We start from the raw sequence: 25,806 nt of genomic DNA, 5'->3' as shown, positions 1-25,806 counted from the left end.
ACTGTGCCGACTGTTTCACGCTGGCTTCTCTCACAGCCTCTCTATCACTCCCCTCCCTGCGCCTTAGGGTGTATTTATGTTGCTCTGTGTTTGTGTCAAAATTAAAAGGACAAAAAGAACATTACTGTTGATTTGGTTAAACCCTTCCATCTTAAACTATCGGTTATCCCTTTTATTTAAAGCGGAAATATGTAACTTTTTCCCGACCAAATGTACATAGTAATGTGAGTTATAGATCTGTCTCTTGCTTTCTCATTGAAAGCAAGTCTAAGAAGTAGTAGATCTGTTCTATGTGCCCTATTTCTATGCCTCCCGTTCTTAAGTTTTGTTTTTGAGTCTTTTACGTTCGGTTTTGTACACCAGCTTCAAACAGCTGAAAATACAATATATTTTTTTAGATGGTACAATGATTCTCTAAACTATACTTGCTTGTTTTGTCACATAAACTGAAATTAGGCAAACTATTACAATTTTAGCAACCAGGAAATGGTGGAGCGTTTTCTGCATAGTGCACCTTTAAAGGGCATCTAACCTAAATGAGGACTTCATAACACATTCGTAACCCATAGGGCCTTTTGTTTTTCCTTAATCATGTGACCTGATCAGGAAAAACTCCAGGCCCTATCATAGCCCATAACTAGGGCCTTTTCCTAATCAGTCACGTGGTTACAGGAAAAACTTCTGGCCGAAGACAATTAGTATGTGATGAAGAAACACATTCCACTCATCCCTCTCTTCCTCTAGTACTGTTTAAACAATGTTTCTCTCGGTTTCTCTCTGTCTACCAAGCACCGGAATCAATAGTCTCTGTGCAGAGAGAGATACTCTGCTGATTTATAAAGCATTATTATGCAATAACTTTTAATGACTCTGGCTCTGGGTGTGTGCATGTGCATGTGTGATTTTTCAGTTTCCATGGTAGAGTTTACACAGAGCTTTCTTATCCCCCTCTCTCTTCTTTCTCTCTTCCAATCTCCTCTCAACGCCACTTTGCATCTCAGCTCTTAGACCAGCTCCTTGTTTCTGGTCTGTTTAATTGACACACAGCAGCCTGCTTCCCTGAACTGTATATTTCATGCCCCTGTTATATTTCATGTTCCTATCCCTCTGTTCCCTGTACTTATTTGTGGGCTTCCATTTGTAATCGGACTCTTTGATATTTCTTCTTATGTCCTGTTTGATTATTTCAACAAGTCAGAGCTCCGTTTTGGCTCCAGCACGCACGCACGCACGCACGCACGCACGCACGCACGCACGCACGCACGCACGCACGCACACACACACACACACACACACACACACACACACACACACACACACACACACACACACACACACACACACACACACACACAAACACACAGATCATCATCCTTGTGTAAATGAGTGTCAGAGAAGCCAATGGACACAGCTGAGCACAGAAATCCCATGTCCCATAACGTCTTTTGGGAAGGGACTGACGCATACGTCATACGCCTTTTAGTTGATACCATAGTCCCTGTGCCCAAGAGTGCCAAGGCAACCTGTCTAAATGAATATCACCACGTAGCACTCACATCTGTAGCCATGAAATGCTTTGAAAGACTGGTCATGGCTCACATCAACAGCATCATCCCAGACACCCTGGACCCCACTCCTATTCGCATACCACCCCAACAGATCCACAGATGATGCAAGCTCTATTGCTCTCCACACTGCCCTTTCCCACCTGGACAAAAGGAACACCTACATTAGAATGCTGTTTATTGATTACAGCTCAGCGTTCATCACCGTAGTGTCCTCAAAGCTCATCACTAAACTAAGGATCCTGGGATTAAACACCCCCCCCCCTCTGCAACTGGATCCTGCACTTCCTGATAGGCCACCCCATGTGGTGAGGGTCGGCAGCAACATATCCACCACGCTGGGCCCTCAGAGGTGCGTGCTTAGTCCTGTTTTGTAATCCCTGTTCTCCCAAGACTGCGTGGCCGCGTACAACTATTACAACTATCTACCTCAATTACCTCAAATCCCTGCACATCAACACAGTACTGGTACCCCGTGTATATAGCCACGTTATTGTTACTCATTGTGTATTTATTGCTTGTGTTACTATTTTTCAATTCTTCAATTATTTATCTTTTTTTCCCTCTGAATTGCTGGAAAGGGCCTGTAACGAAACGTTTCACTTTTAGTCTATATCCGTTGTTTACAAAGCATGTGAGAAATACAATTTGTTTTGATTTGATACAATGACAGACCTTAACATAACACAATATTGATGTGCTAGAGCCATGGTCAGGCCGTCTTGTCTGGATGACATTCTCTACTACACCCAGTCACCTTGACGACGGACGGAACACACAACGTTTAGGCAGTGGTGTAAAGTACTTAAGTAAAAATACTTTAAAGCACTACTTAAGTAGTTTTTAGGGGGTATTTGTACTTTACTATTTATATTTTTGACAACTTTTACTTTTACTTCACTACATTCCTAAACAAAATAATGTACTTTCCCTGACACCCAAAAGTACTAGTTACATTTTGAATGCTTAGCAGAACAGGAAAATGGTCCAATTCATGCACTTATCAAGAGAACATACCTCGTCATCCCTACTGCTTCTGATCTGGCAGACTCACTAAACACACATGCATCATTTGTAAATGATGTCTGAGTGTTGAAGTGTGCCCCTGGCTATCTGTAAATTTAAAAAACAAGAAAATGGTGCTGTCTGTTTTGCTTAATATAATCTCTCTCTCTCTCTCTCTTTCTCTCTCTCTCTCTCTCTCTCTCTCTCTCTCTCTCTCTCTCTCTCTCTCTCTCTCTCTCTCTCTCTCTCTCTCTCTCTCTCTCTCTCTCTCTCTCTCTCTCTCTCACATCATGGCCATACAGTTTGCGCATGGGTGGTATGGTAACGTGACAGGGCCAGAGTAATCCTGCATGGCTTGGGTCTGAATCAGCCTCCTAAGCCCTAGCTCACTGGGCAGATCAGATGAACTAACACAGGGACAGGAGAAGAGACGCAGCACAGCACAGAGAGAGGACTGAGAGGAGGGGAGGCTTTCTAAGCACCAGGGCTTTCCTCTCCCTCACGTATCCACAACTCCAGACTATATCTACTTATTATAGCCTCACTATAGCCAGACTCTAGTGTACAACCCACCATCTGTTATAGCCTCACTGTCTTAACCCACACCATGGATGTCTCACCCTGGTTTCACCCTCGTTTCATCCCTGCTTGCTCACATTTGTTTATATTAAAAAGATAGAGTTTAGGTGTTTATATAGTGGAGTACGTTCATAAATACTCACTAGCAGGGAGCCTAGTTGCGCCTCTCCTTTTAACAGAGGGAGTTCATTTTGGACATATATGTGATCTCTGTCTTTCCAGTAGTTTGAACACTCAGGGATCATATTAATGGATTTGGCCTTGTAGGTGGCTTGGTCTAGTAGTACAGTACCTCTCCTGTTGTACAGTAAGATGATGTCTCCCCCCAGTTAAACCAGTGCTAGCAGACACAGTAGCACCTTGGAGTGTTACACTTAAAGAAAACTAATTATTTATTTTCTTTTTAAAGCTAAATCCCAAATGGCTGCCTATTCTCTATGTTATGCACTCTGAAGGGAACGGGGTGCCATTTGGAACGTAGACCTGTTAGTGAATAGCCTACGTTCTTCACGCAGGTGGCTTAACTCTGTGGCTTGCTCCTTTGGCACAGCGTAATTGCTTAAGCTGTCTATTTGAAATGGCTGTGTGAGTAGGAGCCCGAAGGAACAAAGGAAGTGAAGGGGAGTCTCCCAAGTCCTGATGAAAATGTATAACTTCTGTTATTTGTGCATTCACACAGCTATAAAGAACTAGTGAAATAGCTAGAGAACTCAAACAGAACCCAATACTCTAGCTCTCCTCTGAAGTTTCAGAACTTTCATTATGTGTTCCACTCTTTATTATTTGATTTACGGTGTTCATTCTACCTGACTGTGTCTGAGTAGTTAGCCGAGATTACCTTTGGGCTTTGGAGGGTTGATGATGTAAGTTTGAGTGAGTTTTTATTTGTTCTATATGTGGTTCGATTGTTCAATCAACACTACTGTCTTATTAGAAATTAGGTGTCACCTATCTCATTGGCTTGTGTTTACATAGCTAGGTCATAGATTTTCCTGGCATTGTATTTATTAATAAAAAAAATGTTACGGTAATCTCATCAAATTGTTAAGAAATAGAAATGGTCGGGCCTCCCGGGTGGCGCAGTGGTCTAGGGCACTGTATCGCAGTGCTAACTGCGCCACCAGAGTCTCTGGGTTCGCGCCCAGGCTCTGTCGCAGCCGGCCGCGACCGGGAGGTCCGTGGGGCGACGCACAATTGGCATAGCGTCGTCCGGGTTAGGGAGGGTTTGGCCGGTAGGGATATCCTTGTCTCATCGCGCTCCAGCGACTCCTGTGGCGGGCCGGGCGCAGTGCGCGCTAACCAAGGAGGCCAGGTACACGGTGTTTCCTCCGACACATTGGTGCGGCTGGCTTCCGGGTTGGAGGCGCGCTGTGTTAAGAAGCAGTGCGGCTTGGTTGGGTTGTGCTTCGGAGGACGCATGGCTTTCGACCTTCGTCTCTCCCGAGCCCGTACGGGAGATGTAGCGATGAGACAAGATAGTAATTACTAGCGATTGGATACCACGAAAATTGGGGAGAAAATGGGATAGAAAATAATAAATAATAATAATAATAAATAAATAAAAAATATAAGAAATAGAAATGGTTTATAGCTGAAATGATGGTGGATGATTAGGGCCTATGGAGAATATCTTTTCTGGAATTCCACCTTTTTTTAATGTTTATTTTTAGACAGATTAGAAACAGGAGGAGACAGAGAAAAAGTGAAAGTGGGACAGGTGGAAGCGGGACTTTTTTGCTTACTACATGATTCCATATGTGTTATTTCATACAGTTGAAGTCGGAAGTTTACATACACCTTAGCCAAATACATTTAAACTCAGTTTTTCACAATTCCTGACATTTAAAATGTAAAATTCCCTGTATTAGGTAAGTTAGGATCACCACTTTATTTTAAGAATGTGAAATGTCAGAATAATAGAATGATTTATTTCAGCTTTTATTTATTTCATCACATTCCCAGTGGGTCAGAAGTTTACATACACTCAATTAGTATTTGGTAGCATTGCCTTTAAATTGTTTAACTTGGGTCAAACATTTCAGGTAGCCTTCCACAAGCTTCCCACAATAAGTTGGGTGAATTTTGGCCCATTCCTTCTGACAGAGCTGGTGTAACTGAGTCAGGTTTGTAGGCCTCCTTGCCCGCACATGCTTTTTCAGTTCTGCCCACACATTTTCTATAGGATTGAGGTCAGGGCTTTGTGATGGCCACTCCAATACCTTGACTTTGTTGTCCTTAAGCCACTTTGCCACAACTTTAGAAGTATGCTTGTCCATTTGGAAGACCCATTTGCGATCAAGCTTTAACTTCCTGACTGATGTCTTGAGATGTTGCTTCAATATATCCACATAATTTTCCATCCACCTGATACCATCTATTTTGTGAAGTGCACCAGTCCTCCTGCAACAAAGCACCCCCACAAACCTGATGCTGCCACCCCTGTTCTTCACGGTTAGGATGGTGTTCTTCGGCTTGCAAGCCTCCCCCTTTTTCCTCCAAACATAATAATGGTCATTATGGCCAAACAGTTCTATTTTTGTTTCATCAGACCAGAGGACATTTCTCCAAAAAGTACGATCTTAGTCCCTATGTGCAGTTGCAATCCGTAGTCTGGCTTTTTTTATAGTGGTTTTGGAGCAGTGGCTTCTTCCTTGCTGAGCGGCCTTTCAGGTTGTGTCGATATAGGACTCGTTTTACTGTGGATATAGATACTTTTGTACCTGTTTCCTCCAGCATCTTCACAAGGTCCTTTGCCATTGTTCTGGGATTGATTCACATTTTTTGCACCAAAGTCCGTTCATCTCTAGTCTCTTCCTGAGCGCTATGACGGCTGCGTGGTCCCATGGTGTTTATACTTGCGTACTATTGTTTGTACCGATGAACGTGGTACCTTCAGGCGTTTGGAAATTGCTCCCAAGGATGAACCAGACTTGTGGAGGTCTAAATCATTTTTTTGGAGGTCTTGGCTGATTTCTTTTCCCCCATGATATCAATCAGAGGCACTGAGTTTGAAGGTAGGCCTTGAAATACATCCACAGGTTCACCTCCAATTGACTCAAATTATGTCAATTAGCCTATCAGAAGCCCCTAAAGCCATAACATAATTTTCTGGAATTTTCCAAGCTGTTTAAAGGCACAATCAACTTAGTGTATGTAAACTTCTGGCCCACTGGAATTGTGATACAGTGAATTATAAGTGAAATAATCTGTCTGAAAACAATTGTTGGAAAAATTACTTGTATCATGCACAAAGTAGATGTCCTAACCGACTTGCCAAAGCTATAGTTTGTTGTGGAGAAGAAAGTTGTGGAATGGTTGAAAAACAAGTATTATTGCCTCCAACCTAAGTGTTTGAAAATTTCCGACTTCAACTGTAGGTTTGATGTCTTCACTATTATTTTACAATGTGGAAAATAGTAAAAATAAAGAAAAACCCTGGAATGAGTAGGTGTGTCCGAACTTTTGACTGGTACTGTATGTATATTTACAAAAAATGAATGCAAGTCATTTCAATTATTTTTTAAACTTAAGTATCCTGCAGTGCTTGCTATATAGCCTCTAGTTACCGCTGGTAGATTGACCACTGTGCTCAACTATGCCTGCCAAAAATGGGTTAAACTGGAAGGTTATCATATACAGTGCATTCGGAAAGTATTCAGACGCCTTCACTTTCTCCACATTTTGTTACGTTACAGCCTTATTCCAAAATTGATTCAATTGTTTGTTTTTTCTCATCAATCTACACACAATACCACATAATGACAATGCAAAACAGGTTTTACGATTTTTTTGCAAATTTATAAAAATTAAAAAAACTTGTATTTCGATAAGTATTCAGACCCTTTCCTCAATTGTTTGTTGAATCACCTTTGGCAGTGATTACAGCCTTGCATCTTTTTGGGTATGACGCTACAAGCTTGGCACGCCTGTATTTGGGAAGTTTCTCCCATTCTTCTCTGCAGATCCTCTCAAACTCTGTCAGGTTGGATGGGGAGCGTCACTGCACAGCTATTTTCAGGTCTCTCCAGAGATATTCTATCAGGTTCAAGTCCGGGCTTTGGCTGGGCCTCTCAAGGAAACTTGTCCCGAAGCCACTCCTGCGTTGTCTTGGCTGTGTGCTTAAGGTCGTTGTCCTGTTGGAAGGTGAAACTTCGCCCCAGTCTGAGGTCCTGAGCACTCTGGAGCAGGTTTTCATCAAGGATCTCTCTGTACTTTGCTCTGTTAATCTTTCCCTCGATCCTGACTAGTTTCCCAGTTCCAACTGCTGAAAAACATCCCCACAGCATGATGCTGCCACCACCATGCTTCACAGTAGGGATGGTGCCAGGTTTCCTCCAGACATGACGCTTCGTATTGTGGCCAAATAGTTCAATCTTGGTTTCATCAGGCCTGAGAATCTTGTTTCTCATGGTCTGAGAGTTTTTAGGTGCTTTCAGGCAAACTCCAAGCGGGCTGTCATGTGCCTTTTACTGAGGAGTGGCTACCATAAAGGCCTGATTGGTGGAGTGCTGCAGAGTTGGTTGGCTTACTGGAAGGTTCTCCCATCTCCACAGAGGAACTCTGGAGCTTTTGCGGTGCTCCAAAAATATCTGTCCCCATCAACCTCATTAAACAGATCCTTTGTGAAAGACACATCAGGAAAAAAAGAGAAGTGAGAGAGTCTCCTCAATCAGGAGACCCAGTAAGGGGAGAGTGTGGGGAGCAGAGACCTGAGATAGACATACATCTCCCAGGGTTTCTCAAATAGTTTCTCCCATCTCCACAGAGGAACTGGAGCTCTGCAATAGTGACCATCGGGTTCTTGGTCACCTCCCTGACCAAAGCCCTTCGCCCCGGATTGCTCAGTTTGGCTGGGCGGCCAGCTCTAGGAAGAGTCTTGGAGATTTCAAACTTTTTCCATTTAAGAATGATGGAGGCCAGTGTGTTCTTGGGGCATTCAATGCTGCAGCAATGTTTTGGTGCCCTTCCCCAGATCTGTTCCCTGACACAATCCTGTCTCGGAACTCTAAAGATAATTCCTTCGACCTCATGGCTTGGTTTTTGCTCTGACATGCACTGCCAACTGTTGGACCTTATATAGACAGATGTGTGCCTTTCCAAATCATATCCAATCAGTTGAATTTACCACAGGTGGATTCCAGTCACATTGTAGAAACATCTCAAGGATGATCAATGGAAACAGGATGCAACTGAGCTCAATTTCGAGTCTCATAGCAAAGGGCCTGAATTATTTATGTAAATAAGGTATTTTTTTCCTTAAAACCATTTTTCCTTTGTCATTATGGGGTATGGTTTGTAGATAGCTGAGGAAATTAAATAATTTAATCCATTTTAGAATAAGGTTGTAATGTAACAAAATGTGGAAAAAGTGAAGGGTTCTGAATCCTTTACGGATGCACTGTACACAATGTTAAACATGAAAATACACCAGAACAAGTGACCTAATTCTCCACTAGATCGGATTTGAAACAGCATAATAGTGTTTAGGAGATATAGAGAGAGGAAACGACACCGTAGAAGAAGGTATCTAATTCTGCATTAAACAGAACTCGAAACACCAAAATAGTGTTTTCAACCATTTCCGGTACTGTTCCCAGTCCCAGGCAAGGTGTGGAACACTTTATTTAAACCTCTTAAGGATCCGGCCCTTTTTTTCAATTTTCGCCTAAAATGACATATCCTTGCTACAGGCAGATAGATTTGGGTATGTATATTGTTGATACCATTTGAAAGGAAACACTTTGACGTTTGTGGAAATGTTAAATAACACTACTTTTCTATTTTTTTTGTACCATCATCTTTGAAATGCAAGAAAAATGCCATAATATATTATTCCAGCCCAGGCGCAATTTCGATTTTGGCCACTAGATGGGAGCAGTGTATGTGCAAAGTTTTAGACTGATCCAATGAACCATTGCGTTTCTGTTCAAAATGTTTTGTCAAGACTGCCCAAATGTGCTTAATTGGTTTATTAATACATTTTCAAGTTCATAACTTTGCACTCTCCTCAAACAATAGCATAGTATTATTTCACTGTAATAGCTACTGTAAATTGGACAGTGCAGTTAGATTAACAAGAATTTAAGCTTTCTGCCAATATCAGATATGTCTATGTCCTGGGAAATTTTGTTGTTACTTACAACCTCATGCTAATCACATTAGCCTACGTCCCGCGGAGGACCCACCGATCCTGTAGAGGTTTTAAGTGGTGTTACCACACACCATATGATGTTTCAAAACATCTCAGGATGATGTGTTTTAATACTCCAGAAAGTTAAGGTTTCGACTCCTTCGCGTTGGTGGATGCTCAGTTGCCACTATTTTTGGTGTTACAAATCAGTTCATTTTAACAGTGTAAGACGAATCAGATTTGTCCCCTTATTATTGTTATCATTCACCATGGCATTTAAGCTCATATCAAAAGACAGAATTTCCTTTAAAATTATTATAATATATATTTTTAATTTAAGACAATATCTTAATAAATATATATCTGACTTGAAAGAAATATGCCCTCAGTACTATTGAGCAATAACAAAGCGAGTGTAGCCTGTATGTAAAATAATGTGAAGGAAACTGTATTTTATGATGCTAACAAGCTCTCTCTCAACACCAATGGACTTGCACGTTAAAATAGAGCATCTATTACGCACACCGCGAAGCTATGAGTCTTTCAGTTCACATGCTCTGCTCATGAAGTAACAATTTTTTTTAGTAACAATGGGAGCCGGGTGTTGTTATCACCCCCTAGCAGCTCAGCCCACCAACCCATAGCTCACTGTGAACTCTGTGGCTCACAGATCCCTAACGATGGGCTACAATTCCACAGCTCCTTTCATCCCAGAGCAGAGCTTCACATCACGCCAGGCAGCGGTACTCACTTCATGGACGTTCACACTTATTTATTGTTGTTGTGTTTTGTATGCTTATTTGATGGAGAGAGAGTGCTGAAAGAGCAGTGGGCTGGATTTGGACCTCGGCTGGCAGTGGTACACATGCTCCACAGGAAGCTGCTTAGACGGCTATACCACCCCGGGCCACACATCTACACACTTCTACAACACTGATCCGATGATATGATGGAGTAGGGACCGTTATGCTTCTGCACTTAGGCACATTTCCTTTTTTAAGTTGGATTTTTACTGTACAGTACATCTTGCAAAGTTCACATTAGTGTGTACAGCTGTAGCCTATAGTAGCCTACAGCATATGTGTAAATGGTGTGAAATGGCTAGCTAGTCAGCGGTGCTGTCACGTTCCTGACCTGTTTTCTGTTAGTTTTGTATGTGTTAGTTGGTCAGGACGTGAGTTTGGGTGGGCAGTCTATGTTTTGTGTTTCTATGTTGGTTTAATGGGTACCTGATATGGCTCTCAATTAGAGGCAGGTGGTTTTCCTTTCCTCTGATTGAGAGCCATATTAAGGTAGGTGTTTTCACACTGTTTGTTGTGGGTGGTTGTCTCCTGTGTCAGTGTCTGTGTATGTTACGCCACACGGGACTGTTTTCGGGTTTGTTTGTTTGTTTGTTTGTTTGTTTGTTTGTTTGTTTGTTTGTTTGTTTGTTTGTTTGTTTGTTTGTTTGTTTGTTTTGTTCGTTCGTTCGGTTTATGTAGTCTGTTCCTGTTTCATGCGTTCTTCGTGTCATTTAAGTTCTTATGTTCAGGTGCATCTACGTCGTTTGTTGTTTTGTAGTTTGTTAAAGTGTTTTCGTGTTTTTTCGTCTTTACTTAAATAAATCATGTCATATCACGACGCTGCATTTTGGTTCAATCCCTGCTCCTCCTCTTCGGATGAAGAGGAGGAGGAAAACCGTTACAGGTGCGTGCTAGTAGCGGTTCAACCAGTGACGTCACTCGTTCTGGGAGCTTGAAGTAGCTGTGTCCCTTGCTTTGCAAGGGTTGTGACTTTAGTGGAGCGATAGGCAACGCTGCGTTATGGGAGGCAGTTGCTGATGTGTTCAGAGAGTCCCTGGTTCAAACCCAGGCTGGGGCAAGGAGAGGGATGGAAGGAAAACTGTTACATACCGTATGTTATAGAGAATTTGCACATTACTGCATGTAGGAATGCACAAGACCTAATTCCGATGGGCGGAGTTTCTTGATGTTAAAATATGTGCCCTGAATGGATATTGGATAGAGAGGGTTTGAATATGAGGTAGAAAGCACAAGGCAATCTTGTCAGCAATCCCTCGCTGCAATCTAACATTGTTGGTCTGACATACTGCTCTGAATATTGGAAAGTGTATGTGATATTTATGTGTATATACACTTCCCTACGTATTTATTTGGACAGTGAAGCTAAAGCTTTTTTATTTGGCTCTATACTTCAGCATTAGGGATTTGAGATTGAATGTTTTATACGAGGTCACAGTACAGAATGTCACCTTTTTATTTGAGGGTGTTTTCATACATATCTGTTTTACCATTTAGAAATTAAATGCACTTTATGTGTCTAGTTCCCCCACACTGTCTGTGTCAGTCTATCTGTCTCAATATTGCTCTGAATATCAGAAAGCTCTCTCTCTCTTTCTCTCTCTCTCTCTACCCCCCCTCTCTGATTGACAGGAGAACCATTGTAGGCGTATAAAGATCCTGGGAGACTGTTACTACTGTGTGTCAGGTCTGACCCAGCCCAAGACTGACCATGCCCACTGCTGTGTGGAGATGGGCCTGGACATGATTGACACCATCACGTGAGTCTATATGTTTATGGTGGACACTCACTCTCTCACTAATCTTTGCTAGCTCCTTGGACATTTGTCTCTCCACGCCGTCCTGTTCTGGGCCAGGTCCCGGACTGATGTGGTGTTATGTTCCAGTTTGTGTAGGTCACCCATGGTAAACACGTCACTTGTATATGGTACTGGTTGCCTGATAAACCACATGAGTCATCGTGATGTTAGGGCCAGTGTTGGCACCTGTTGATTTGTGATGGACACCATATCACATATCCTTTTATTGCTGTATCAAATCAAATTTGATTTGTCACATGCGCAGAATACAACAGGCGTAGTAGACCTTACCGTGAAATGCTGACTTACAAGCCCTTAACCAATAATACAGGTTTAAGAAAATAGAGTTCAGAAAAGATTTACTAAATAAAATAAAGTAAAAAATCATTAAAAATAAATAACTAAATAACACAATAAAAGAACAGCAATGAGGCTACAGTATATACAGAGGGTACCGAATCAATGTGCGGGGGTACAGGTTAGTCAAAGTCATTTTTACATGTAGGTAGGGGTAAAGTGACTATGCACAGATAATAAACAGTGAGTTTAGCTAGGCAGCAGGAATGAGCCTGCTGCCTAGCTTTCAGCCATTATGTTGAATCATTTGGTTTGACCAGGGATAAGAGTGAGACTGATGACTGGGGATATTGATATTCTCAATTCTTCTAAACCACTGTGGTACAAGTCTAGGCTGAAGGATTCTATGTATACATGACAACACCGCAGATAGATGGGATTGAGAGGGGTGAAATGTCATTTGAGGGAGAGGGAGTGGAAATGCATTTGGATGCTTCCTCATGAAGCTTGAAAGTGTTTGACTCCTTTGCATGTCCTGCACAATTTGGAGAAAGGAGCTCAACACTTCAATGAGCCTTATCCCGTTCTGTGATAAATGCATGGCCGTTGCCTTGGTGTTATTTAGCTACATTTGCCATATAGGGTTTGTACATACAGGCACCCATATATATAGGGTTTTAAGAATGACAGATATAGGGCTACAATGCACAATAAAAACACCTTATGTTAGCGGTAGATTCATATTCATATTCGTTCATATTCATATTGGTGACAAGTGTAGCATTTTGCCCTGTTTATTGAGTGTCTAGACTCTAGATAATGCTCTTAAACCTCACTTTTCTCTCTCGTTACGGGTTGAATTTTCCTCTGTCTGTACTCTCACATTCTCTTTAACTTTACTTTCCTAACAGACAGGAGTAGAGAAAAAACTATTTAGAATCTGAAGTAGCTACCATTTTTTCCTTCTGGCTTATCTCCCCAGAACAGGTGCACTTTTTCTTCCAGACAGAGAGGGAGAGGATGGGAGGCTGGGAGGGAGGTTAGAACTCAGTGCTGCCTGTCCTATCTGTATTATTACGTTTATCATTGCAGAATAAAATGTGTGGAGGCAAGAAATGATTTGTATACAGTAATGCTAGAGTGGACACAGTAAAGTTGCAAATGGAGGGTATATTACTGGTAACTTTCAAAGTTTACCACTGAACTGCCAGAATTTTGGTAACTTTCAAGGATTTTATGGAATTTTATCACATGACATCTAGTGGCCTTTTCTGGGTACTTCAGATTATCACAGGTGCCTGTAATTATCTCTGGCCCTCTGTGTGGCCTTATCACATGTAACATATATAACATAATCAAATAAGATTATTAAAAAAAAAATATATATATATATATATATATATATATATATATATATATATATATATATATATATATATATATATATATATATAGAATCACAAATCTGTAAAGCATTATACTAAATATAAACCATCAATTTAGTAAATACCATTAGTGTTTAAAGGGACAATCTTCAGTTGCTACATACATTTTTGGACTTATAAATTAATGATATGTACCTATCGGTTCATGAAGAATATAATTTATAAATGCTTCAGAACCCAAAATGTAAGCTTTTTTACCTCAATGCTTGTGAACAAGGTAAATGTAAACAAACAATATATACAGTGCCTTCAGAAAGTATTCACACCCCTTGACTTTTTCCACATTTTGTTGTGTTACAGCCTGAATTTAGATTTTGTGTCACTGATCTACACACAATACCACATCATGTCAAAGAGGAATTCTGTTTGTAGAAAATATTGGAAAGATGAAATGTCTTGAATCAATAAGTATTCAACGCCTTTGTTATGGCAAGCCTAAATAAGTTCAGGAGTACAAATGTGCTGAACAAATCCCATTATAAGTGCATGGACTCATTCCGTGTTCAATAATAGTGGTTAACATGATTTTTTTAATGACTACCCCATGGGTGTACCCCACACATACAATTATCTGTAAGGTCTCTCAATCGAGTAATGAATTTCAAGCACAGATTCAACCACAAAGACCAGGGAGTTTCTTCAATACCTTGCAAAGAAGGGCATCGATTGGTAGCTGTGTAAACTGAGCAGGAAACTGCTCAGGGATTTCACCATTAAGCCAATGGTGATTTTAAAATAGCTGTAGAGTTTAATGGCTGTGATAGGAGAAAACTGAGGATGGATCAACAACATTGTAGTTACTCCACAATACTAACCTAAATGACAGCGTGAAAAGAAGGAAGCTTGTACAGAATAAAAATATTCCAAAACATGCATCATGTTTGCACCAAGGCACTAAAGTAAAACTGCAAGAAATGTGGCAAAGAAATAAACATTATGTCCTGATACAAAGAGGTACGTTTTGGGCAAATCTAACACAACACATCACTGAGTACCGCTCTTCATATTTTTAAGCATGGTGCTGGCTGCATCATGTTATGGTTAAGCTTGTAAATGGCAAGTACTAGGACGTTTTTTTTAGGATAAAAAGAAACAGAATACAGTTATAAGCACATTCAAAATCCTAGAGGAAAACCTGCTTCAGTCTTCTTTCCACCAGACACTGGAAGACAAATTCACCTTTCAGCAGGACAATAACCTATAACACAAGGCCAAATCGACACCTGGAGTTGCTTAGCAAGACGACATTGAATGTTCCTGAGTGGCCTAGTTACAGTTTTGACTTAAATCGGCTTGAAAATCTATGGCAAGAATTGAAAATGACTGTCTAGGAATGATCAATTTTAAAAAGATGAATAGGCAAATATTGTACAATCCAGATGTGCAAAGCTCTTAAAGACTTACCCAGAAAGACTCACAGCTGTAATCGGCGCCAAAGTTGCTTCTACAAAGTGTTGAATCAGGGGTGTCAATACTCATGTAAATGAAATAGCAACATTTTCTAAAAACATTAGTTAAATTTGTCATTATGGGGTATTGTGTGTAGGAGGGTTAGAAAAATATATATTTAATCAATTTTGAATTCACGCTGTAACACAACAAAATGTGGAATAAGTCAAGTTCTTGCAAGGCATGGTAGCCTCAAAACATAGTTCAAATCATCATTTCGATATCTGGGTGGCCAGTCCTTGCATCAGAGCTTTGTCTATGAATTTGAGAGTGGTTACATCTCAATTATTATCTCCATTATTATCCATTATTGTTTGCTTTAATATGAGGGTTTAAGCATGAAATATCTACTTATTTTTATTTATTTTACTGTGTCAAATTGTCTTTGTTGTAAGCGTTTTGGCACCAAACTGGTGGCAGTTGTGAAAAAGTCAATTGTTGGAAGTTAAAATAATGCCATATTTGGTGAGATGCTTTTTTCATTATATAGACTATTTTCACTTAAACCATATATATGGTCTATCCACTAGAATGTAATGGACAATATGGACATAGATACAACAAATGAAAGCTGTATATGAATACATTTTTTAAGGAGTTATTAAAGTATAAACTACCAAAGTTACCATGGATTGCAGTAGAAAATTCACATAACTTTTGTTGTAAATTAACAGTGGTTTTGCAACCCTAGTATGCACACACACATAAACACGTATACACACAGTCACACACACATGCATACAGGGACTTGACACTGGGCACACACCACACACACACACACACACACACACACACACACACACACACACACACACACACACACACACACACACACACACACACACACACACACACACACACACACACACACACACACACAAACTCTGCCCCACAATCACACGCGTAGTGTCAATGATATAATATTGTAATTACCCTTCTCATGCTCCTGTAGATCAGTAGCGGAGGCCACGGAGGTGAATCTGAACATGCGTGTGGGTCTCCACACGGGCCGGGTGCTGTGTGGGGTCCTGGGACTGAGGAAGTGGCAGTATGACGTGTGGTCCAATGACGTCACACTGGCCAACGTGATGGAGGCAGGGGGACTGCCTGGGTTAGTACGAGTTATCGCCATGCCATGCCATTTGCTTTCACAGTACCCATCCTGACACACAACACAGCCTCTGGAGCAATTATTGGTTAAGTACCTTGCTTGAAGGCACAACGGCGGTAGGCAGCACCACATGATGCTGACTCTGTGTTTCTCCTTCTCCACCAGGAAGGTCCACATCACCAAGGCGACCCTGGACTCCCTTAATGGAGACTATGAGGTAGAACCTGGCAACGGCCACGAGAGAAACGCCTTCCTCCTCAAACACCAGATCGAGACCTTCTTCATTGTACCATCTCACCGACGGAAGGTCAGGGCTGCGTGTTTGTGTATGTGTGTGCACTTGTGTGCAAGCATGTATGTTTGTGTATGTGTGTGCCTGCATGTGTGTGTAAAATATGGGAAATCTTCTGCATTAGAGAGAATGATCGAGAGTTTTTGCATGTGTGTACAGTATATAGAGTATGTGTATCCTGCTGAAAAAAAACAGCATAGACATGATGACCTTCGAGGTGTTTTTGCTGGTGACCAGCCTTTATTCTATTTTTGCTGGTAACCAGCCTTCATTGTTTTTGCTGGTGACCAGCCTTCATTGTATTTTTGGTGGTGACCAGCCTTCGTTGTGTTTTTGCTGGTGACCAGCCTTCGTTGTGTTTTTGCTGGTGACCAGCCTTCGTTGTGTTTTTGCTGGTGACCAGCCTTCGTTGTGTTTTGGCTGGTGACCAGCCTTCCTTGTGATTTGGCTGGTGACCAGCCTTCGTTGTGTTTTCGCTGGTGACCAGCATTCGTTTGGTTTTGAAAACTGCTGACCAATGATTTCTAATTCCTATTAGAATCCAGCCTGAGTGGGGATATCCAACAATTGGAAGTTATATTCACCGACAATTCAGAATGACTGCCAGGGTTTGAAAGATGAATGAATTATACTACTTAACTTCTCTGCGCTACGGAACCCTTTTACGGGATCATTTTCCTAAACAAACGCTGAATTGCAGGGCGCAAAATATTACTAAAAATATTTATAATCATGCAATCACAAGTGAAATATACCAAAACACAGTTTAGCTTGTTGTTAATCCACCTATTGTGTCAGATTTTGTAAATATGCTTTACAGAGAAAGAAATCCAAGCTTTTGTGAGTGTATCAATCAATGCTAGAACAGCTAGCCCCAAATTAGCATGGTCACGAAAGTCAGAAAAGCAATAAAATTAATCGCTTACCTTTGATAATCTTCGGATGTTTGCACTCACGAGACTCCCAGTTACACAACAAATGTTCTTTTTGTTCAATAAATATTCCTTTTATAACAAAAAAACGCCATTTGGGTTGCGCGTTATGTTCAGAAAACCAAAGCCTCGTACCGTTCGACGAAAATTCCAAAAAGTATCCGTAATGGTCGTAGAAACATGTCAAATGTTTTTTATAATCAATCCTCAGGTTGTTTTTAACAAACATAATCGATAATATTTCAACAGGACCGTAACCTATTCAATAAGAGAGGAAAGTAAAATGGAGAGCTACCCCACTCGCGCGCAGGAACTATTCAGAGGACACCTGACTACTTTTGAAAAATCTCGCTCAAAAATCTCTCTCATGAAACTATGTCTAAAGCCTGGTCACAGCCTGAGGAAGCCATTGGAAAAGGAATCTGGTTGATACCCCTTTAAATGGAAGAAAGACGGGCCAGGAAACACAGATAAAAAAAAATAATCACTTCCGGGTTAGATTTTCTCAGGTTTTCGCCTGCAGAATCAGTTTAGTTATACTCACAGACAATATTTTGACAGTTTTGGAAACTTTGGAGTATTTTCTATCCTAATCTGTAAATTATATGCATATTCTACGATCTGGACCTGAGAAATAGTCCGTTTACCTTGGGAACGTTATTTTTTTTAAATATATAATAATCTGACCCCAAGCGTCAAGAGGTAATTAAACCATCTAAACTGAAACAATGATTCCAGTAACGGGTGCAATAAGTCCAACTAACATATTGGATTAGTTTAAATGTGTTACTTTTTTCCAGACCTCAAGAATTGTCTTCTGATGTGATTTAAGCGTTGACATGCACTCAGAACATGCATTTTTGTTGTATGTCTATTAATAATTGTAATATTGATATTGAACAAAAAAATCGTAAACCAAGAAAAATAAAACAGAGAGAACTAATTTTATGGGGCCCCTTTAGAGTTGCTTATTAACCATTATTTTATCAGTTTTATATTAACAGAAAACACATATCTTGTATACCGAGGATCTGGGGAGGAGTTGCAGGGTAGATGAGAGAGATGAATGTGCCTATATAAGTCAAACTAACTTGCAGATGATTGTTGACACATCAACCAGGATCAAAGGGCAGGGCAATTTGTGACTTGTTTTGGTAATCAGTGGTTGCTTTGGAGGGGGAGTGGTTTCTCCTCTCGTAGGCAATCAGCAATTAGTACAGGGAGGTGTGCTCTTCACCTCTGCTAGGCAACTAGCAATTAGTGTTAGTACTTCAGTCTCCCCTGTTTTCTCAACGGCAGTTCAAAGCGGCGGTTGTGTCAGTAAGGCCGTCACCGAAACAAAGAAGTTTCTTAGAGGAAAGAAAGAGAGAAGGCTCCACACTGCGCTCTCACTTGAGTATCTTACCTAGTCCTTTTTTCTGATGATCTCATTTTGCTCGTTTGTGTCTTTTGCAACTGTGTGTTTTTCTATACCTGTTCGCACCTCTCCCTGTAGGCTTTACAGATGCTCCCACCCCTTGGCTCCAACCCTTCTAATTTAGTGTACCCTGCGCGCACAACCCATGTGGAATTCTGGGTCTCTAGCAGCATTTGGAACTGCTGATCTGCGGTTAAGAACGCTGAGTTCATTTCAGCCTATGTTGCCCTTCAGTCCCATGACTTTTTGGCCCTGATGGAGACATGGATCACCCCAGAGAACACTGCTACTCCAGCTGCTCTCTTCATCTGACTGCGTTTTCTCTCATAGTCTGAGAGTATCTGGTCGTCGCGGTGGTGGCACAAGGCTACTCATTTGTCCTAACTGGAGATTCTCTTTTCTCCCTCTCACCTGTCCATCTGTTCATTTGAATTCCATGCTGTCACATGTCCACTCAAGCTTAACATAGATGACAACTATCACCCATCAGTTAGCCTTGGAGAGTTCCTCAATGAGCTTGACACCTTGATAAGCTAACTTCCTGATGATGGCTCACCACTCTTTGTACTTGGTGACTTCAACCTCCCTGCCTACTAATTTCACTGCAACCCCACCTCCAGGTCTCTGATCACTACTTTCTTTCCTTTTCTGTCTCCCTTTCCTCCAACCCTCCTCCAACCCTAGCCACTAAGCCCCTAAGATGGTCATATGCTATTGCAATCTTTACCCTCTCTCCCACTACTCTCCTCTTCTATCCTATCATCTCTCCCTTCTGATAAATACTTCTCCCTCCTGTCTCCTGATTCTGCCTCTTCGACCCTACTCTCCTCTCTTTCCGCATCATTTGACTCCTCACACTGTCCCCTTTCCTCCTGGCTGGCTTGGCCCTCCCCTCCTGCTCTGTGGCTGAGTGATTCAATAAAAGCTTATGGAACAGGGCTGCAAGCAGCTGAGTGAAAATGGAGGAAAACTAAACTTCTGGAGGACTTATCATCCTTTCACTCCCTCCTCTCTACCTTCTCTTCCTCAGTATCTGCTGCTAAAGCCACTTTATATCACTCTAAATTTCAATCTTCTGCCTCTAATCCTAGGAAATGCTTTTCTACCTTCTCCCTCCTACCTCTCTGCGGACGACTTTGTCAACCACTATGAAAAGAAGGTTGACGACATCCTCTACTCATTCACTCGGCCTATTGAGTCCACTGGTCCCACTCACACAGAACTACCCTACGCCTTGACCTCCCCCACCCCCCAGATGAAATCCTGCGACTAGTGAGGTCTTGCAGCCCGACAACCTGCCTGCTCGACCCCATCCCCTTCTCCTTCATCCCTGACCACTGGCTGCGTCCCCTCTGACTTCAAAATGGCTCGAGATGGTCCTCTCCACTAGAAACCAAGATTCGACTCATCTGACGTCAAACTATAGACCTGTATCCCTTTATTTTCGAGTGTACTGACTCTCGTTATCTCTCTCAGAATGAACCAGCCATGCTTCAAGATGGGTCACTCAACCTAGACTGCTTCTCTCTGTCACTGAGGCTCTCTGCACTGCCGAAGCTGACTCTCTCTCCTCTGTTCCCATCCTCCTAGATCTAAACGCTGCCTTCAACACCATAAGCTATCAGACCCTCCTCTGGGAGTCTCAGGCTCTGCACACTTTTGGATTGCATCGTACCTGGCAGGCCACTTCTACCAGATGACATGGAGAGGATCTGTGTCTGCATTACGTACTCTCACTACTGGTGTCCCCCAGGTCTCGGTTCTAGGCCATCTCCTCTTCTGTCTATACACCAAGTCACTCGGCTCCGTCATCTCCTATCATTGCTATGCGGATGACACTCAACTACTCCCTCCCCCCTCCCCCTTCTGACACCCAGGTGGTGACACACATCCCTGCGTGTCTGGCAGATATCTCAGCTTGGATGTCGGCCCACTACCTCAAGCTCAACTTCGACAAGATTGAGCTGCTCTTTCTCCCAGGGCATGCCTGTTGGCTCAAAGACCTCTCCATCACGGTTGATAACTCCAGTATTCCCTGCCTATAGTGAAAAGAACCTTGGCATGACAATGTAAACATCAAAGCAGTGACTCGCTCCTGCAGGTTCATGCTCTACAACATCTGTAAAGTACGACCCTACCTCACACAGGAAGCGGCACAGGTCCCAATCCAGGCACTTTTCCGACTCAATATTTTGAATAAAATGTACAATCATCAATGCGCTTTGAAATATAGGTGGGGGCAATGTACCGGTGGGGTGGTCTAATTAGCATATTTGGTGGCATGATCCAAAAATGTGTATTTGTACCAACTGTCAGTGGAAGTTGTTGATGGCTATGTTGTCAAAGATTGAGCACCTCTTAACACTGTCAGTTCTGCAATCTTTGTAAGGGCATATGAGCTGCACTGTTAAGAGGTTACTGTGCATTTAGCAGTACCTTAATGGAAGTTAGTTGCTGTGAATTTTGCTTTACCTAATTGGCAACCAGCTGTAAAATTCAGTCATGTAAGAGCCAGCAACCGCAAGCAACTCGCTGGCAGTAGCTCACTGTACCTTCACTGAACTTTTCTGATAGTGTAACGTCCTGACCAGAGTTCTTATGTGTTGTGCTTGTTTTAGTGTTGGTCAGGACGTGAGCTGGGTGGGCATTCTATGTTGTTTGTCTGTTTCTGTGTTCAGCCTAATATGGTTCTCAATCAGAGGCAGTGTTGTCCCTGATTGAGAATCATATATAGGTGGCTTGTTTTGTGTTGGGATTTTGTGGGTGGTTGTCTCCTGTGTCAGTGTTTGTGCCACACGGAACTGTGACGGTTAGTACTTTTGTTGTTTTGTATTCTTGTCTAGTTTTCATGTCATTAACCTTTTACGGGGGCAGCCCGACACCGGTACACTTATGACAACATCCAGCTCAAAGTGCAGGGCGCGAAATTCAAAATCTATTTTTTTTTAATATTTAACTTTCACACATTAACAAGTCCAAGACACCAGATGAAAGGTGCACATCTTGTTAATCAAGCCAACATGTCCGATTTTTAAAATGTTTTACAGGGAAGACAAAATATGTAAATCTATTAGCTAACCACGTTAGCAAAAGACACAACTTTTCTAACTCCATCAGTTTCTTACTCCATCAGGTGCTATCACAAATTCGACCAAATAAAGATATAAATAGCCACTAACCAAGAAACAAATTCATCAGATGACAGTCTGATAACATATTTATTGTATAGCATATGTTTTGTTCGAAAGATTTGCATATTTCATGTATAAAACATAGTTTACATTTCAGCTACAATCCGAAATTGCACCGAAAGCAGCCATAATATTTACAGACACCAACGTCAAATAGCTAATTACTCATCATTAAACATTTCTGAAAAATACATAGTCTGCAGCAATTGAAAGACAGGCATCTTGTGATTCCAAACAATATTTCCGATTTATTAAATGTTTTACAGCGAAAACAAAATGTATCGCTATATTAGCGTAGCTACAATAGACAGAAATAATTGGGCGCCCACGGCCAGTTCACATGCACGACAGATATATGAAATAACATCATAAAATGGGTCTTACTTTTGCTGATCTTTCATCAGAATGTTGAAGAACGTGTCCTCTGTCCAGATGAGTCGTTGTTTCGATTTAGAATGGCAAATTTCCCTCTTCAATTAGCATTGGCACTAGCCGAGTGGCATAAATTTCTCCAACGTAAACACAGTCAGAGGACGGAACACGGCAAAACTCCCGAATAAAGTTTCAATAATCTGATTAAACTATATTGAAAAAACATACATTACGATGATATGGTCACATGTATCAAAAAAAAATTGAGCCGGAGACATTAGCCGTTCGTTACCAAGGCAAAACAGAAGTCAATCCCACTTCCTTCAGAGTACCGGAAGTGGACGGTCACGTCAAAGAAATAGGTTTTTTTCCACCACAGACCAAGAGGAGCACAAAAATTTCTTCTCTGACATCCTCTTTACACCAATAGGAAGGCGTATAGAGTGTCAGCAGACTCCTAAGTGTTAAGACCATGTATAGGCATCAAGTTGAAAAGAGCATCGATTTCTGACATTTCACTTCCTGGTCAGGAAAAGTCCTGCAGAAGGACTTCTGTTTCACTCAGAGAAATAATTCCAACTCTTTTAGAAACTAGAAAGTGTTTTCTATCCAAAAAGAATAATAATATTCATATTGTACGAGCAAGATTTGAGTAGGAGGCCGTTTGAAATGGGCACGATTTCACTGGCTACTCAACACTTTGCCTTGCAGCCATAAGAAGTTTTAAATTATGGAAACTTACCACGCTGCACATTGGTCCTCCGATCCTTCTCGCCTCTCCTCGTCTGAGGAGGAGGATGAGTTAGACTGCCGTTACAGATAGCTTATAACAACTACTAAGCTTCCTTTGTGGTGAGCACACTTGGGCTCCAGCCTCACCTGGCCTCAACCTCTTGGTTGGCAACTAACTGATCTTTCTGTCAGGTCAGTGAGCGTGACAGACATCAGCCACAGTCAGTTATTGTGAATTTTATAAAAACTACTCGCAGCAAGCTGACAGTAAATTATTGAACATGAACTTCCCGATGACCATGGAAAATCCACAGTAACATCTTAACAGTGCAGCTCTTGATTGTAGAATTTGGAGTGGAAAATGAGATGCTTAACATAACAATGAAACCACTTAAACTAGTACAACACTTCCACTAATGGTTGGCACAAATACAACATATTTTAGACCATGCCCCCAAATATGCTAATGATCCCACACCAGCACATTGCCCCCAATGGCCTTCACAGGAAAGCCAAAAAGAATATCACGGACATCAACCACCCGAGCCACGGCCTGTTCACCGCGCTGTCATTCAGAAGGCGAGGTCAGTATAGGTGCATCAAAGCAGGGACCGAGAGACTGAAAAACAGCTTCTATCAGACTGTTAAATAGCCATCACTAGTCGGCTACCACCCGGTTACTCAACCCTGCACCTTAGAGGCTGATGCCTTTATATAAACTCAGCAAAAAAAGAAACATCCCTTTTTCAGGACCCTGTCTTTCAAAGATAATTTGTAAAAATCCTAATATCTTTACAGATCTTCATTGTAAAGGGTTTATCACTGTTTTCCATGCTTGTTCAATGAAACATAAACAATTAATGAACATGCACCTGTGGAACGGTCGTGAAGACACTAACAGCTTACAGACGGTAGGCAATTAAGGTCACAGTTATGAAAACTTAGAACACCAAAGAGGCCTTTCTGCTGACTCTGAAAAACACCAAAGAAAGATGCCCATGGTCCCTGCTGATCTATGTGAACGTGCCTTAGGCATGCTGCAAGGAGGCATGAGGACTGCAGATGTAGCCAGGGAAAGAAATTGCAATGTCCGTACTGTGAGATGCCTAAGACAGCGCTGCAGGGAGACAGGACGGACAGCTGCTCGTCATCACAGTGGCAGACCACGTGTAACAACACCTGCACAGGAGCGGTACATCCGAACATCACACCTACAGGATGGCAAAATCATCTGCCCGGGTTACACCAGGAACGCACAATCCCTCCATCAGTGCTCAGACTGTCCGCAATAGGCTGAGAGAGGCTGGACTGAGGGCTTGTAGGCATGTTGTAAGGCAGGTCCTCACCAGACATCACCAGCAACAACATTGCCTATGGGCACAAACCCAGTGTCGCTGGACCAGACAGGACTGGCAAAAAGTGCTCTTCACTGACGAGTCGCGGTTTTGTCGCACCAGGGGTGATGGTCGGATTCGCGTTTATCGTCGAAGGAATGAGCATTACACCGAGGCCTGTACTCTGCAGCGGGATCGATTTGGAGGTGGAGGGTCCATCATGGTCTGGGGCGGTGCATCATCGGACGGAGGTTGTTGTCATTGCAGACAATCTCAATGCTGTGCGTTACAGTGAAGACATCCTCCTCCCTCATGTGGTACCCTTCCTGCAGGCTCATCCTGACATGACCCTCCAGCATGACAATGCCACCAGCCATACTGCTCGTTTTGTGCGTGATTACCTGCAAGACAGGAATGTCAGTGTTTTGCCATGGCCAGCGACGAGCCCGGATCTCAATCCCATTGAGGACGTCTGGGACCTGTTGGATCGGAGGGTGAGGGGTGAGGGCTAGGGCCATTCCCCCCCAGAAATGTCCGGGAACTTGCAGGTGTCTTGGTGGAAGAGTGGGGTAACATCTCACAGCAAGAACAGGCACATCTGGTGCAGTCCATGAAGAGGAGATGCACTGCAGTACTTAATGCAGCTGATTGCCACACCAGATACTGACTGTTACTTTTGATTTTGACCCCCCCCCCCCCCTTTGTTGAGGGACACATTGTTCAATTTTTGTTAGTCACATGTCTGTGGAACTTGTTCAGTTTATGTCTCAGTTGTTGAATCTTGTTATGTTCATACAAATATTTACACATGTTAAGTTTGCTGAAGATATACGCAGTTGACAGTGAGAGGATGTTTCTTTTTTTTTGCTGAGTTTAAATATACTTGGAACCACTGGCCACTTTAATAATGGAACACTAGTCACTACACCGGAAACTAGTCACTTTAATGTTTACATACTCCTTTACTCATCTTATATGTATGTTCTGTATTCTATTCTACTGTATTTCAGTCAAAACCACTTCCGACATTGCTTGATCTAATATTTATATATTCCTTATATATTCCATTATTTTACTTTTAGATTTGTGTGTATTGCTGTGAATTGTTAGATACTCTTGCACTGTTGGAGCTAGGAACACAAGCATTTCGCTACACCTGCCATAGCATCTGCTAAATACCTACATTTCAAAGTTCAGTGAAAGTAAGATAAAAAAGTCATTTTTCAACAATGAGACCTTAATTTTTTTATTTTAATAAAAAAAAAAAAAGTATCCCCTTTTCTCCCCAATTTTCGTGGTATCCAATCGCTAGTAATTACTATCTTGTCTCATCGCTACAACTCCCGTCCGTGCTCG

General features: G+C 41.9%; 1 protein-coding gene across 3 annotated transcripts in view; it reads left to right on the top strand.

The window, feature by feature from the left end:
- Positions 1–25,806, top strand: part of LOC129823634 (adenylate cyclase type 1-like) — a 71,038-nt gene that overhangs the window by 21,860 nt on the left and 23,372 nt on the right. For all 3 annotated transcript variants that reach the window (XM_055882491.1, XM_055882490.1, XM_055882493.1), the window contains exons 5-7: positions 11,712–11,839; positions 16,022–16,180; positions 16,346–16,487. In XM_055882491.1, the coding sequence (XP_055738466.1) occupies positions 11,712–11,839; positions 16,022–16,180; positions 16,346–16,487 (429 nt within the window). The remainder of the gene's footprint in view (positions 1–11,711; positions 11,840–16,021; positions 16,181–16,345; positions 16,488–25,806) is intronic.

Source organism: Salvelinus fontinalis, chromosome 26 (genome assembly GCF_029448725.1).
Source record: "Salvelinus fontinalis isolate EN_2023a chromosome 26, ASM2944872v1, whole genome shotgun sequence".
Lineage (NCBI taxonomy): Eukaryota > Metazoa > Chordata > Actinopteri > Salmoniformes > Salmonidae > Salvelinus > Salvelinus fontinalis.
Note: the sequence above shows the minus strand (reverse complement) of the source record. Positions and strands in the feature narration are given on the sequence as shown.